The sequence below is a fragment of the Piliocolobus tephrosceles genome, chromosome 15 (genome assembly GCF_002776525.5).
Source record: "Piliocolobus tephrosceles isolate RC106 chromosome 15, ASM277652v3, whole genome shotgun sequence".
NCBI lineage: Eukaryota > Metazoa > Chordata > Mammalia > Primates > Cercopithecidae > Piliocolobus > Piliocolobus tephrosceles.
This window is the reverse complement of record NC_045448.1, coordinates 91,107,113-91,123,421: the sequence shown is the minus strand read 5'-3', so window position 1 is coordinate 91,123,421 and position 16,309 is coordinate 91,107,113. Positions and strand designations below refer to the sequence as shown.

At 38.9% G+C, this 16,309-nt stretch overlaps 1 protein-coding gene and 2 gene segments (V, D, J or C); 2 read left to right on the top strand and 1 right to left on the bottom strand.

Annotated features, from left to right (window-relative positions):
• The window catches only part of LOC111534338, a 783,107-nt gene that overhangs the window by 741,119 nt on the left and 25,679 nt on the right, over window positions 1-16,309 (top strand).
• On the top strand, window positions 7,360-7,580 carry LOC111529033 (DNA-directed RNA polymerases I, II, and III subunit RPABC4-like). The gene is made up of 2 exons (XM_023195925.1): window positions 7,360-7,415; window positions 7,460-7,580. The coding sequence occupies exons 1-2, from the start codon at window positions 7,360-7,362 to the stop codon at window positions 7,578-7,580; spliced, it is 177 nt and encodes a 58-aa protein (XP_023051693.1).
• Window positions 13,939-14,943, bottom strand: LOC111529023. The segment is given in 2 exon segments: window positions 13,939-14,591; window positions 14,804-14,943. Coding segments are annotated over 2 exon segments (507 nt in total).

Sequence of the window (16,309 nt, the reverse complement as noted above, 5' to 3'; positions counted from 1 at the left end):
CTTACAAAATTTGGTCAACTAACCTGGGTCTGGAGGGTCCTGTGCAAACCAATCAGAGAGTTTGGAAGCAAATTGCATGGGCAATGGGCTGTGAAAGTATCCAACATAAATCAAGACCCAAAAATATCATCACAGAAAATGTAATTGTGTGACTAGAAAAGACACAAAATTCAACTTAGAAACTATGATAAATTTAGAAGCTTAGTACACACTACTAAGTAATCTAATGAAAACCTTTAGTCTTAAATCAGGAGTATATTTAAATAGGTTGAGTTTTCAGAAAGAATATGCTACCTTCCTCAGATCAACAATTCTAGTGAAATAACAAAACATGCTAAGAAGAAAACAAAACAACAAAGGAAGGAAGGGAGGAAGAGAGGGAGGGAGGGAGGAAGGAAGGAAGGAAGGGAGGGAGGAGGGAAGGAGGGAAGGAGGGAAGGAGGGAAGGAAGGAAGGAAGGAAGGAAGGAAGGAAGGAAGGAAGGAAGAAAAAAAGAGGGACAGAAAAGAAAAGACAAAAATAAAATGACAACTTTTGGCTCAAATTTTTATAAAATCTGTAACCAAAAAAATGTCTCATCTCTAAAGCCACTTGTATCCTGAAGGTACTTAAGAACAATGCAAATGGTGCTAAGGAAAAATAAAAGGGGAAAGCATATTGATTATATGGAGAAATTAAAGACAATTTGGTTGTCAATAATGTTTCTGGCTGAATGCTAAAGTTTTAAGATCAGTTAAATAATTTGAGACATAGCCCTGAAGCCAGATCAGTTAAATAATTTGAGACATAGCCCTGAAGCCAGCTCAGTTAAATAATTTGAGAAACTCTAAGATAAATTCAGAAGCTTGCTACACACCACTAAATGATCTAGTGAAGACGTTTGGTTTTAAGTCAGGAATATATTTAAATAGGTTGAGTTTGCAGAAACGATAGACTGCCTTACTCAGATCAACAATCTGATCTGGCTTCAGGGCTATGTCTGGGCCAGAGCAACAGAACACAGGCCCAGAATTCACTCATGTGGAAAATCTTGTGCGACCCTAATTTAAGCTAGGGGCAAGAGGGGCTCTAATCTTAAAGTAAGAGTGAACCAAAGAGAAACTGGAAAGTCTGCTTTCCACAACTGCTAGAAACTGAAAAGAGGTTTCCAGGTTAATTGGGAAATGGAGAGAAAAAACCAAACACGATTTCCTTAGAAAGTAATGGCTGCAGATCAACACTTCCAAGGATTTTCACTCCAAGAATGCATGTCCAAGAAGGGTCTAGAGCTCTCCAGTCTTGAAATTGCTTTAAGATAACTTTTCTGGTGTGGCATCCAAATGAAATGTCCTCTGGAGGAGGGCACGACCGTGTTAAATTTTCAAGAAACTTTACAAGTAGTTTTCTAAGGGCCAATAGACCACGAAGTCAGAGATTCTTCATTTTGAAGCACAATACAACAATTGGAGAATGAAGGAGAAACAACAGAAATAACAAAGAGCAAAGTCTGCCTAGATTTCATATTTGGGATCATGAAAGCATATTTAAGGAAATGAGTAAAAAACTTGCCATTATGTGCAAAGTACAAAAAGCGAAAAAGGGAAAACAAGAATCTCTTCAACCAACTGGATTTAATTGGCATCGAAGGCTAGTTTGGATCCAAATAAAATTATTTAACTTATCTTAAAACTTTAGCATTCAGCCAGAACGTTATTGACCACCAAACATGAGTTTTAATTTCTCCATATAACAGCATGGTTTCCCTTTTATTTTTCTATAAATGGATAATTTAGGGGAACTTTTCTCATATAGAATATTTAAATGAATTCTTATAATCTGTTTCCAATTTTACCTATGTCTGCTAGGATACCATAATATGACATAGTCAAACTGTCTGGGCTGAGGAGGTTCCTAATTTCTGGATACGAGGACACTAAAGATGAGTAAGATCTGCCTAAGTAGGTTTCTAACAAGTTATCATATTCTCTAGATTTTTGTCAGATTTTATGATTTTACTTTGTGACTGTTCCTATGAGCTCAAAATTCATTTCCTTTCATTTATTTACTATTACTCACTCTGATTCGGCCGACGGAGGGCAAAGTATTGAGGGTCCAGAAAAGTCAGGAAAGTGAACATACCTGCTTCTCATGTTGTTTAGAGAGGATGTATACACTCAGAGAATAAATACATTCACCGAGCTTTTCCTGAGCTCTCTGTTAACTAGGATATTAATCTGTGTATTTATTCTTTTTTGTTGTTGTTGTTTGGTTGGTTGGTTGGGGGTTTTTTTGTTTGTTTTTTGTTTTTTTTGAGACAGAATCTCGCTCTGTTGCCCAGGCTGGAGTGCAGTGGCACGATCTTCGCTCACGGCAAGCTCCACCTCCTGGGGTCACACCATTCTCTGGCCTCAACCTCCCAAGTAGCTGGGACTACAGGCGCCTGCCACTACGCCCAGCTTTTTTTTTTTTTTTTTTTTTTTTTTTGTATTTTTTAGTAGAGACGAAGTTTCACTGTGTTAGCCAGGATGGTCTCGATCTCCTGACCTCGTGGTCCATCCACCTCGGCCTCCCAAAGTGCTGGGATTACAGGCATGAGCCACCGCACCCGGCCCAATCTGTGTATTTATTCTCAAGTGTTGGGTTGCAAATTATAATTACTTAGAGAAAGTGACTAACCTCCATCACAGGTGCCTCTGGACTTAGGATTCCACTCCAACCAATCTGCAGATAAGAAAGCTACTTCAGCTGGCTGGGATGATGTCAATTTTCATGCAATAACAAACTCTCACATTTAATCAGAAAGAACCTCCATTGGGAACCAGATAGGGAATAGGCTACTGAATGTTTCCAAGTTTGTCCAAATCACTATGCGTGTGATGTGTTTGGGTTGACAAAGTCTTTAGCTCAAAATCTACAGGATGTGAAACCATATCACTTTCTCCGCCCAGCAAACACTGACTCCACCAACAAATCAGTCTTCCCAGGTGATAAAAATCACACAGTGGCTTCCAGTTTTACTGACTCCAAAATAACAGATTCTCGCAACAAGACGAAACTACAATAAAACTAACCTGTATTAGTCCTTTGTCACTTGGTTGACGATGGCAGCTGGACAGTTTTGTTGTCTGGCTCACAGCATGGTTTCTTAATGAATAGTAGACAGAGGTTCTTCTTTAAAAATAAGACTATCAGACTTTTTATCTACAGATAATATAGAAAAATTTCAAAGCACTTTTCTAAGAAGACAATTCTATAACATTTATATTTTCTGTATATTTCAAGGCAACAAATCATGAAATAAAACCATCAATCAGAACTGGGGACTTCAAGGGTATTAATTTCACAAAAACTAGGAATATTCTCTTAAATTCAAGCATCTATAAATACTGTGTAAAAGTAGCTTTTTCAAGGTGAATTGAATTTACTACTATTTAATAGAATAGTAGTAAAACAAACAAACAAAAATCTCCATAGAATTCTTTCTCAATTTCCCCAGACAAGCTTCTGCATTGGATAGGGGGTGTATACCTTTCCTAGAGCTGTTGCTTGGCGACCAAAAACAACACAAAGTTTTGTTCTCACATTTTTGGAGGGAAGGAGTCTGAAGTTTATACCTTGACCAGTTCTGACCTAGGCCCCTCTTCCATAGTGACCATTCTTGATGACAGTCCAAGGAAAGACATTGAAAGAATTGATTCAATTCCTGCTGTCCTAACATATCAAATCTCCTTTTCAACTGTGAACTCACGACTGTGGCTATCCAACTACATGACAAGAAAAAAGCATATGGCAATAATTTTCTGTTACCATTCACAAAAAACATATAAAATAATCCCTTGTCCATTCTGTCCTACTGTCCTGGGAAAATTCTTTCCTTAAGAAATCTTTTGATTAATGAGAATTACTTCCTTAAGAAACCTTTTGATTAATCTGATATAGATGTATAAACATATATACACACATATATGAATTTTATATATATACATATACACACATATACATGCTATATAATCTCTATATAGAAAGATTTTATGCATATATATTTTATAAATATACACACGGAGAATAGAATATCCACCAGTTTATAACAACTAATTACAAGAAATTTTATATTCACTATCTGAGGCCTGAAATCCTTTCCCTGTTACCTCTACCTTAAACAAAGTTATTAACTGTCTAGCTTAAAGAGGCAGATGTATTTCTCCCTGCCAAGTTTTCTTGACTTGAGTGCTGTCTTGAAGTTTAATTCACTATGTTTAGGAAAAGACCATGTCTAACACTTGTTCCTAACATTCTTAAACAGTTTATCTGGTAATAGCAGATACCAGACAACTCTTAAACTAGCTCAACTCCATGCTGTTATTAGGAAAAAATTGTGAAGATCAGTACTAGACAAGTTGGAAGCTGTTTCCGTCTTCAGACTAGCTGGAAAGGAGCCAAACAAGGTGGCAATCCCAAAGATTGACCTAAACAAACATCTCCATATTGTCAGATCTGTGATGCTTTCTTAGAGGGGCAGGACCACATGCACTGTGTCCTCACCACAAATCTAGACTTTCACAGTGGAATCCCTCTGCCCCCTGCTGCAGGGGGCATGGACTTAATCTCTATATGCTTTCTTCCAAAGACAGAAAATGCTTGATGTCATTTTGCTCAAAAAAGAGGACCGTAACCCTCCCCTTGGCTCTTTCCACACTGCTGCACCCACCAGGGGATTTGCATATTGTCCCCTAGGGAGGACTTTCCCTTGTGAGTCTGAGATAAAAGCTCAGCTCTAACCTTGCCTTGACTGATCAGGACTCCTCAGTTCATCTTCTCACAATGAGGCTCCCTGCTCAGCTCCTGGGGCTGTTCATGCTCTGGGTCCCTGATAAGGGAAGAAGGAGACAAGGAAAGAGAATGGGGTGGCAGGGTGAGCTCTGGGGGACCCACAGACTCCTATATGTGTTCTGTGCACGTGTCAGATGTGCACGTTACTGTCCTCCAGGATGGGGCATGTGATGTTTAGATCTGTGAATGTGTGGAATAATCCAGAAGGAACAAGGACCTGTGCTGTGGGAAAGACTCTGACACACAAAGAGGAAGATGACGTAGGAAAACTCTAGAAGTTCGTATGTGTCTTGTAAATATCCATTCTTAAAAAATTAGGCATTTAGAGATGTAAACCAAATCACAATCACACAAAAATGATATAGCCTGAAATAATTCACAAAAAAAATATGAAATTATGAAAATAACACATATTTGTGCATAACCTTGTACTTTTCTCTCAATGTTTCAGGATTCATTAGGGTTACTGTGATGACCCAGATTCCACTCTCCCTGCCCGTCACCCCTGGAGAGCCGGCCTCCATCTCCTGCAGGTCTAGTTAGAGCCTCCTGCATAGTGATGAATACACCTATTTGCATTGGTACCTGCAGAAGCCAGGCTAGTTTCCACAGCTCCTGATCTATGGTGTTTCCAACCTGTTCTGGCTCCCAGACAGGTTCAGTGGCAGTGGGTTAGGCACAGATTTCACACTGAAAGTCAGCAGAGTGGAGGTTGAAGATGTTGGGATTTATCACTGCTTGCAAGGTACACAATCTCCTCACACAGTGATACAGTTCCAAACCTAAGCTTCCCAGCTGAAGTGGCTCAGCTCCCCACATGTGCTGCTTCTCCGGGGAGTAATTTAACAGAATCTCTGAGTCTATATAAGGGAAAGATGTCAAAGAGCTCAGGGAAAGAGCTTACCCCTGAGGGCAAGGGTGCATGCATGCCTCAGCTTCAACTCAAGGACCATTCATTCAACCTCCTCAGCTGCAGCTGTTTGGCATGGCAGTACCAGGAGCAGAATGGAGGCATTCAAGCAACCAGAAGTGATAGATGAGAAAGCCTAGTAAAAGCTCATACTCCTCCTCCCTGCCTTGTGTACATTCATCAATTAAATTCATTCAGCCTGAGAGCCACATAATTGCAGCTTATTCATGACAACGCAAAAGTGAGACTTTTTTGTTTGTTTTACTTGTTTAAGCAGGTGCTAGTGTGCACGCATGATAATATCTGGTGACATAAGAAGACACTTTTTCTCTCCCACCTCCCACTTTCCACTCCCACTTAATTTACCCCACTTCTCCCTTTCCACTTTCTTCTAGCACAAGTCCTTCTCCAGTGCAGGGGCAGGCACAGGATTTTATACTACTGTCTTCCAGGGAGGAAAACTATTTATATTTTTTATTCTGAGCTGCTGGATAGAGTTTGTAAATCTCTTCAAACACAAAGACCTAGTGCCAAAGAGTCTTTGAACAGTCTCAGTCACAGACTTGGAATAAATTTTTTCAATTCCAAGCTGCATTTTAAAAGTAAAACACCAAGTCTGGAAGAATTAGAATTCATAAAAATATATGCTCAATACAAGATTATAGAAAAGCTAATATCTCTCCCTCCCCCCGAAACACACACACACACACACACACACACACACACACACACACACACATATCTGGCTTTGGACATACGACTGTAAATAAGAAGATACAGGGCACATGGTAGAGGTCAACTGTGGGCTCAAGACCCAGCTCTGTGGCTCCTAAGTTGGATGTTGATGCTGGTGGGTGGGGTTTGAGATGTAAATCCAGGTGTGAGCTCTGAGGTATTTCTTAGGAAGAATCACAGAGTTGAAGGAATGCCTTCCTGGCACTCAAGACTGTGCCCTGAGCCACTGCAAGCTGATGGGAAAGTGGAGCATCACACAGGGCTCTCAGTCTCAGAGATTCAATGGTTAGTAAAGTTCCAGTCCAAATGCACCTCAGGTCATATCACACATTCTTGTTTAACACAGTAGAATATAGGTGAGCTGCCAAAGGTTGAATCTACCTTTATCATACACCTGAAAATGATCTGAGAGAGAACATTGTTCAGAGCAGACCATGTAGTCAGGAAGTAGATTATGTTGACCAAAAGGCAGAACTGGGTCTGGGAAGGTCAGTAGGAGATTCAGTGGTGGGAGCCAAGGGCCATGTCTAAGAACATATAAGGGACAATTAGTGCAGCATTAGAGATAGGAAGCCCCATGAAACTGTGAGAAGTTTCACACTGTCTTTCAGGCACACCCTCTCAGCTGCCTTTCTCACCCGAGACCACAGCAAATATACCAAGGAGAAATCCAGCCCGGTATTACGAGTTCAGCTCCTGACAATCTATTAAGGCAGCTCCAAGCAACTGCCAAACTCAGCTGGATTCTCCTCCCAGTAGTGTACCTCTGCCTGGGCCAACCCAGAAATCCTGTCAACACTCAACTTCAGCAAACTTCACTGCAGAGCTAAGTGAGATAGCAACAAGCCGGGTTCTGTTCAGAAGCGCAGAGTGAGAAGTTTCCCTGTGCTGTGGAAGGGCTAACAATGGACACCCAGAAGGACGTTCAACCCCCAAAGCAGAAACCAATGACATACATATGTATATACATATGTATATCTATGTATGTATATCTATAACTATATATGGAGAATGTCACACAGACAATGAAATAAAATACAGGGATCCAATCAGATTCAGAGAATGTGTATACAAAATAACATACAAGAAAAGGGCAACAAGATTGGCAGTTTTTGATGCTTGGTGAAACCTGGGAATTCAAAGAAATGTCTTCACTTATACTTGGATTTGTCTTCTCAATATTTTTCATTGTTGTATAGCTTCAGTTTTGGGTAGAGTAGTTCCCCCTTATCCTCAGGGGATGTGTTCCAAGACACCCAGTGGACTCCTGAAACCTCAGATAATGCCAAACCCTTTATACACTGTTTTTCCTATATATACATATCTATAATAAAGTGTAATTTGTAAATCAGGCATAGCAAGAGATTAATAACAATAATAAAATAGAACAATGTTAATAACATACTGTAATAAAAGTTTTGTGAATTTGGTCGGTCTCTCTTGCTCTCAAAATATCTTCTTGTACAGTACTCGTGTGTTTTAGACTGCAGTAGACTATAGGTAACTGAAACCACAGAAAGGGGATTTTTGCATGAGGGGGCACTAATATACTTAGGAATACAACTATATACATATGATTTCATTTTTAAGACCATATTGCATTTAGGTATCTACTAATATATAAAGCAATGTTTTATTCCATTACATGGCTTTTAGTTTTATCGTATGTGTAACTGGACACACAATAAAGCGTAAAATTGTTTCCCCCAACCACACTTTTACTCAAAACTTAGAATCATCTGCAGTCCTTGGTTAAAAATGTGTTTTTCTAGAACCTTCTGCTGTTCTGATTAAATAAATTCCGTGGAAACCACACACACACACACGCACACACAAACCTAAATGAGAGCTCAGATTTATCTCACCTACAGACGTCTCTTTCTTCTCTAGAATTTTAGTTCATCTGATCTTCGTGTCTTCTGTAGCTCTCCGATGTCATCATACACATGAATTTTTAGTTAACTTTTTGTTTATTTCTGCATTTATAGCAACAGCTATGGTGGTATTCTAAGTGGAAGTTCTTTCATTTTTTAATTAAATTATAATATACAGATGTCCACTTCTGTATTATAAGACATTAAGGTCTATGTCAATCAGTAAATACATATGACATAATCACATAAATGCTGAAAATTTTTAAAAACTAAAGAAATGATAGTGATCATGTCAGTTTATAATATTAGATAATAAATATGATTTTCTTATACCAGTAATAAATGTCTAGAAATATATGTTTTAAATATACTGCATTTAAAAGTTTCTCTTTTTTTTCCATAAGGGATCTCGCTTTGTCACTCAAACTGGCCTCAAACGAATGAGCTCAAGCCATTTTCCTGCCTAAGCCTCTCATTCCTAATACTATTTGTGATTTAATAACAGGACACGTCACTTATGGCATAATGTTGCACTAAAGTTAATGAAGGTTTGAATTCACAACAAAATCCTCCTCCTTCTGCCAAAGGGAATAAATTGTATTTGAGATGCTGCCTATCCCAAAGTAAGATCTCCCATGGTGAGTACAATCAAAATTTCAATGACAATATATATCATACATCAATATATAGAGAACAGAAAGAAAACTTAATTATTTGATTAAAAAATCATTATCTCAGCTGGGTGCGGTGGCTCATGCGTGTAATCCTAGCACTTTGGGAGGCCAAGGTGGGCGGATCACTTGAGGTCGGGAGTTTGAGACCAGCCTGGCCAACATGGTAAAACTCTGCCTCTACTAAAAATACAAAAATTAGCCAGGCTTGGTGGTGTACACCTGTAGCCCCAGCTACTCAGGAGGCTGAGGCAGGAGAATTCCTTGAACCCATGAGGCAGAAGTTTCCGTGAATGGAGATTGCACCACTGCACTCCAGCCTAGGAAACTGAGTGAGACTCTGTCTCAAATAATAATAATAATTATTATTATTACTATTATTATTTTCTCAATAATTAATTTACAAATATTTGAAGTCACAGAGAGACAAAAAATAATAGAGCAGAAGGAAATACAGTTGGAAAAAAAACAGACAGATACTTGTCAGTGCTACTCTATTAAAGAAATGCTAAAGAAGTCTTTGCTCATGCCTATGTCCTGAATGGCGTTGCCTACATTTTCTTCTAGGGTTTTTATGGTTTCAGGTCTTACATTTAAGTCTTCAATCCATTTTGAATTAATTTTTGTATAAGGTGTAAGGAAGGAATCCAGTTTCAGTTTTCTGCATAGGGCTAGCCAGTTTTCCCAACACCATTTATTAAATAGGAAATCCTTTCTCCATTGCTTGTTTTGTCAGGTTTGTCAAAGATCAGATGGTTGTAGATGTGTGGAATTATTTCTGAGGCCTCTGTTTTGTTCCATTGGTCTATATATGTGTTTTGGTACGTGTACATTAGTTCAACCATTGTGGAAGACAGTGTGGCAATTCCTCAAGGATCTAGAACCAGAAATACCATTTCACTCAGCAATCCCATTACTGGGTATATACCCAAAGAATTATAAATCATTCTACTATAAAGACACATGTACATGTATGTTTATTGCAGCACTATTCACAGTAGCAAAGACTTGAAACCAACCCAAATGCCTATCAATGGTAGACTGGATAAAGAAAATGTGGCTTGTGTATACCATGGAATACTATGCAGCCATAAAAAGGATGAGTTCATGTCCTTTGCAGGGACATGGATGAAGCTGGAAACCATCATTCTCAGCAAACTAACATAGGAACAGAAAACCAAACACCACATGTTCTCACTTATAAGTGGGAGTGGAATAATGAAAACACATGGACACAGGGAGGAGAACATCACACATCAGGGCCTGTCGGGGATGGGGGGCTAGGGGATGGATAGCATTAGGAGAAATACCTAATGTAGATGACGGGTTGATGGGTGCAGCAAACCATCATAGTGCGTGTATACCTATGTAACAAACCTGCACGTTCTGCACATGTATCCCAGAACTTAAAGTATAATAATAATAATATTAATAATAATAAAAGAAAACCAAGTCCAGGAAAACCAAGTTAAACCCATTTGCTTGACTGATCATGATCCTACTGGATACATTCTCATGGGTCCCAATTTTGCTCCCTGTTCATTTTCGCTGATCTCATTTTAGGGGGTTTTAGGTATGGAGTCCTTAGGATTTGGGGTTAAGTTTGGTGATTTTTCAGAGAGACTGATCACCAGAACTGCATCAGTGATCATTTGACTTTATGTCTGACCCTGTGCACAGGTGGCTATTTGTCTCCTAACCTCAGTTGTCCTCTTTTTCCTTATTAGAAAACAATAACAACATCAACACAGACCCTCTTGGAGCTAGGAATGGCCAATAGAAGTGGTATGTAAAAAAACAAACAAATGGCCGGGCGCGGTGGCTCACGCCTGTAATCCCAGCACTTTGGGAGGCCGAGACAGGTGGATCACGAGGTCAGGAGATCGAGACCATCCTGGCTAACACGGTGAAACCCCGTCTCTACTAAAAATACAAAAAATTAGCCCGGCATGGTGGCGGGCGCCTGTAGTCCCAGCTACTAGGGAGGCTGAGGCTGGAGAATTGCATGAACCCGGGAGGTGGAGCTTGCAGTGAGCCCACATTGTGCCACTGCACTCCAGCCTAGGGGACAGAGTGAGACTGCATCTCAAAAAAAAAAAAAAAAAAAAAAAGATAAATAAAAACCGCTTAATAAACTGGATGTAGAAGAAACATATCTTAACATAATAAAAACTATATATAACAGACACTCAGTATCATACTGAATGGGGGAAAAGTGAAAGCTTTTCCTGAGAGATCTGGAACACGACAAGGATGCCCACTTTCACTACTCTTATTTAGTATTGTACTGGAAGTCCTAGCTAGAGCAATCAGACAAGAGAAAGAAATAGAGGGTATCAAAAATTGAATGGAAGAAGTCAAATTATTCTTGTTAGCTGATGATACGATCTTTTATTTTGAAAAACCTAAGGACTCCACTGTAAAACTATTATAACTGAAAAACCAGTTCAGTAAAGTTGGAGGATACAAATCAACATACAAAAAACAATAATATTTCTATATGACAACAGTGAACACTCTGAAAAAAATTAAAAATAATCCCATTTACAATAACCACACTAAAATACATAAGAATTAACCAAACAAGAGAAAGATCTTTATAATGAAAGCTATAAAATACTGATGAAAGAAATTGAAGAAGACACCAAAAACGGAAAGATATTTCATGCTCATGGATTAGAAAAATCAGCATTGTTAAAATTTCCATACTACCCAAAGCAACCTACAGACTCAATGCAATCCCTATTAAAACGTTTTGCCAATGACATTTCTCACAGAAATAGAAAAAACAATCCTTAAATTTATATTAAACCTCAAAAGACCCACAATGGCCAACACTATCTTAAGCAAAAAGAACAAAACTTCAAGAATTGCATTACCTGACTTCAAATTATACTACAGAGGTATAGTAATCAAAACAAGGTGGCACTGGCATAAAAAGAGACACATAGACCAATGGAAGGAATAGAGAACCCTGAAATAAATCCACATACCTGCAGTGAATTCATTTTCAACAAAAGTGTCATCAATTGACACTAGGGAAAAGAGTCTCTTCAATAAATAATGCTGGGAAAATTGGCTATCCATATGCAAGAGAATGAAACTAGACTTTGATCTCTCACCATATAGAAAAAGCAAATCAAAATGGATTAAAGACAAGTCTAAGAACTCAAACTATGAAACTTCTACAAGAAAATATTTGTGAAACTCTCCACATCAGTCTGGGCAAAGATTTCATCAGTAATACCCCACTAGCACAGGCAATCAAAGCAAAAATGGACAAATGGGATCACAACAAGTTTAGAAGCTTCTGTACAGCAAAGGAAGCAATCAAAAAAGTGAAGAACCAACCACAGAATAGGAGAAAAAGTTTACAAGCTATCCATCTGACAAGAGATTAAGAACTATAATTTATATATAAGAAGCTAAAACAACTCTATAGGAAGAAGTCTAATAACCCAATCAAAATTAGGCACAAGATTCAAATAGATGTTTCCCAAAAGGAGACATACAAATGACAAGCAGGCATATTAAAAGGTGCTCAGCATCACTGATTATTAGAGAAATGCAAATCAAAACTACAATGAGATATCATCTCGCCCCAGTTAAAATGGCTTATATCCAAAAGACAAGCGATAACAAATGCTGGCAAGAATGTGGAGAAAAGGGAACCCTTGTACAGTGTTGGTGGGAATGTAAATTAGTACATCCACTAGGAAGAACAGTTTGGAGGTTCCTCAAAAAGTTAAAAATAGAGCTACCACGTCCTTCAGCAATTCCACTGCTGGGTATATACCCCAAAGAAATGAAATCAGTATACCAAAGAGAGATCTGCACTCTCATATTTGTTGCAGCACTATTCACAATAGCTAAGATTTGGAAGCAACCTAAATGTCCATCAACAGATGAACAGAAAAGGAAAATGTAGCACATAAACACAATGGAGTGCTATTCAGCCATAAAATAGAAAGAGATCCTGTCATTTGCAACAATATGGATGGAACTAACATCATTACGTTAAGTGAAATAAGCCACGCACAGGAAGACAAACATCACTTATTCTCATGTATTTGCAGAGTCTAAAAATGAAAACAATTGAATTCATGAACATAGAGACTAGAAGGATAGCGACCAGAGGCTGAGAAGAGTAGTGGGCGGGGGTGGGGAGTAGGGGGAATGTAGGGATAGTTAATCGATACAAAAAAGTAGTTAGAAAGAATAAATAAGTCCTACTATTTGCTAGCACAACAGGGTGACTTTAGTCAATAATAACTTAATTATACAGTTTTAAATAACTAAAAGAGTATAATTGGATTGTAACACAAACAATAAATGTTTAAGGGGCTGGAGACCCCATTCTCCATGATGTGATTATTACACATTGCATGCCTGTATCTAAATATCTCAGGTACCCTACATATATGTGTGTGTGTGTGTGTGTGTGTGTATGTATATATATATATACATACACACACACACCTACTATGTACCATGAAAATTGAAAATTAAAAAATGATAAATAAGAAGAAAGTTGGCAAACTATTGTAAAAGGCAATGGAAAATGTTGTCACATATTTCTAGAGTAACAAAAATTAGAAAATTGCCTATGAAAGTATTAATATGATGGAAAGAAACTGGGGGTGGGAAGGGCAGAACAAAAGGAAGTAGAGTGAATAAGAATTTTCAGCAACATCGACCAGATGGGTTTTGTTGGAAAACAGGGTGTCTGGAAGGAAAAAGCTACAGAGGGACACTACCTTCTATGTGGGAGGCTATGAACAGGAAGGATCAAGGTTTAACATTGGGAAGGATTGCAGATGAAGGAAAAAAAAAAAGAGAGAATTAGGAATCCAAGTAGAAACTTTCCAGAGTCAAGGAAGCACACAGAAGAAACAATTCACCCGTCAGTGTGGAAAACTCAGTGAACCCTGGTCTAGAAAGTAAAGATAAATCTATTTGGCTGGGTCATGTGATGTGTCAATGTGAAACATGAAGGTTCCTGAAACACGAAAACTCCTGACAATGTCTCTAAGGGATCTTTACAACATTTTGCTTTAATAACCCTCCACAGAAAGAAATCCGGAAAAAGCCAAATCCCTTAATTTTATCCTGGGCCCTGCAAACCCTCCAAGGACTAAATCAAGAGAGTGACCTCCCTGACACACAGAGGAAGCACGCATGTTTGGGGCTGTGTGCAGAGGAAGCAGCTGCTGCAGCGAAGACCCACTGGCCCAATGCATGGGGAGGAGGTTTGTGTTCGAGGCTGAAGCACTGTGTGAGGAGTGCTATAATACTGCTGACAGTAATAAACTGCCACGTCTTCAGCCTGCAGGCCACTGATGGTGAGAGTGAAATCTGTCCCAGATCCGCTGCCACTGAATCGGTTAGGGACCCCGGATTCCCGGGTAGATGCCCAGTAAATGAGCAGCTTAGGAGCCTGTCCTGGTTTCTGCTGGTACCAGGCTAAGTAGTTCTTATTGTTGGAGCTGTATAAAAGACTCTGGCTGGACTTGCAGTTGATGGTGACCCTCTCTCCCAGAGACACAGCCAGGGAGTCTGGAGACTGGGTCATCACAATGTCCCCATAGGCACCTGTAATGGACAATGATTATACAAAAACTTACACACGCTTTCTCATATATAATGGAAATATGTCATTTAAATGTGCTTTCTAGTAGTATTATAAGTCAGCACATAATTGGATCCATATTGGAAATAGTCATTATTTCCAACTATATCTTAATTTTTTTTATTTCCACACAGATATGACTCTGAAAAGACTGTGGCACTTTTGAAATCCTCACCAGAGATCCAGAGCAACAGGGAGATGAAGACTTGGGTCTGCGACACCATCTTGCTGCCCCTGCCTGCCTGTTGTAGCTCAGTTCACAATGCAAAGGTCCCGTTTATAAAATCCGAACAGCTGGTCATGGCCTGGAGGGGTCTATGCAAATATGATCAGTAAGTACAAAAGCAAATTTCATGAGCAGTGACTTGTGAAAGTATCCAGTGTAAATCAAGAGCCAAAAATATCACCACAGAATATGTAACTCTATGAATAGAAAAGACAGAAGTCAACTTCGAAGCTCTAAAACTACAAACTTCTAGATGATCTAATGACTAGGACGACTAGGACTACCTAGTAATTTTCATAGGGGCATAAATGTTAAGCACCTTGTGCATCATAGCAGAAGAGAAAGCATTCCCAATTTCTTAACTGTGTTTTACCTATATTAATCAGTAATATGCTGGCTTTTACCTGTGTTAATCAATCATAATAAACAAATTCTCAATAAATTTTATTGATACTCTTCAATGCCTGCTCAGCAACATTTTCCAAAGGCAGCTCGGGATATTAAATAACTCATTACTTTCTATATGTTCCATTTGCTCACCTATATGTCCCAGCCTCCTTACAGATGTAATCAGTTATGGCCAATGATATAGGCATGGAAGTAACATACATCCCTTGCAGGTTGAAGCAGGAAAAAGAGCACATGGAATTTTCCTGTCTATCCTTTATCTACAGAAGCAACTTAAGAGGCCATGTGCTCCAAATGGTGTGAATACAAGATGGTAGAGCCTCTATCTGCCTGGATCCTTGAGTGACTGCATGGCCCTTGTGAAGAATGTAGCAAGAGCAAGACATAAGCATTTGTTGGTGCTAGACCATGAGATTTGGGGCAATGGTATAACCTACCCTATTATGGATAATATAAATACATAAAAGACAGAAGACAGAGAGAAGTGAGAGAAGACTGTGAGAGAAGTGAGTGAGAGAAGACTGTGTTTTGTTCATTTCCTATACTCCTACATCACCACAGGATCTTGTGCCTTCTGGTGATCACACTAATGTTCTACAGCTCCAAAGAAGAATGCTCGCCTAACATCTCCATTCCAATGACTTACAGACTAAAAACCAAAAAGAATCGTAGAAATTATCTATCGCATTATTTGATGTAAGGAAATATCTTAGAGGGCACAGATAGAAATGTCTTAACCCGGGTCACTTATTTAGTTTGTGGCAGAGCTGAGGTTAAAACCAGGCCTTCTGACTCCTAATTTTGTGCTCTTTCCACCTTCTCATATCACTTCTCCAACCCAAAGTCTAGCAGAAAAGGCTAAAATAAGACATATGCATAAATCTGCTATTATAAGTCAGTGTATTTGATCAGATGCTTTAAGATGGGGCTTCTCATGGTTCACAATAAGCTGCAGAGGGAAGTGAATAACTGCCTTCGTCTCCCCCACTGCTATTTGTGCAGTTTGAAGCTTATCTTTTAAATCATGTTTTCTTCTCATAGTAAATA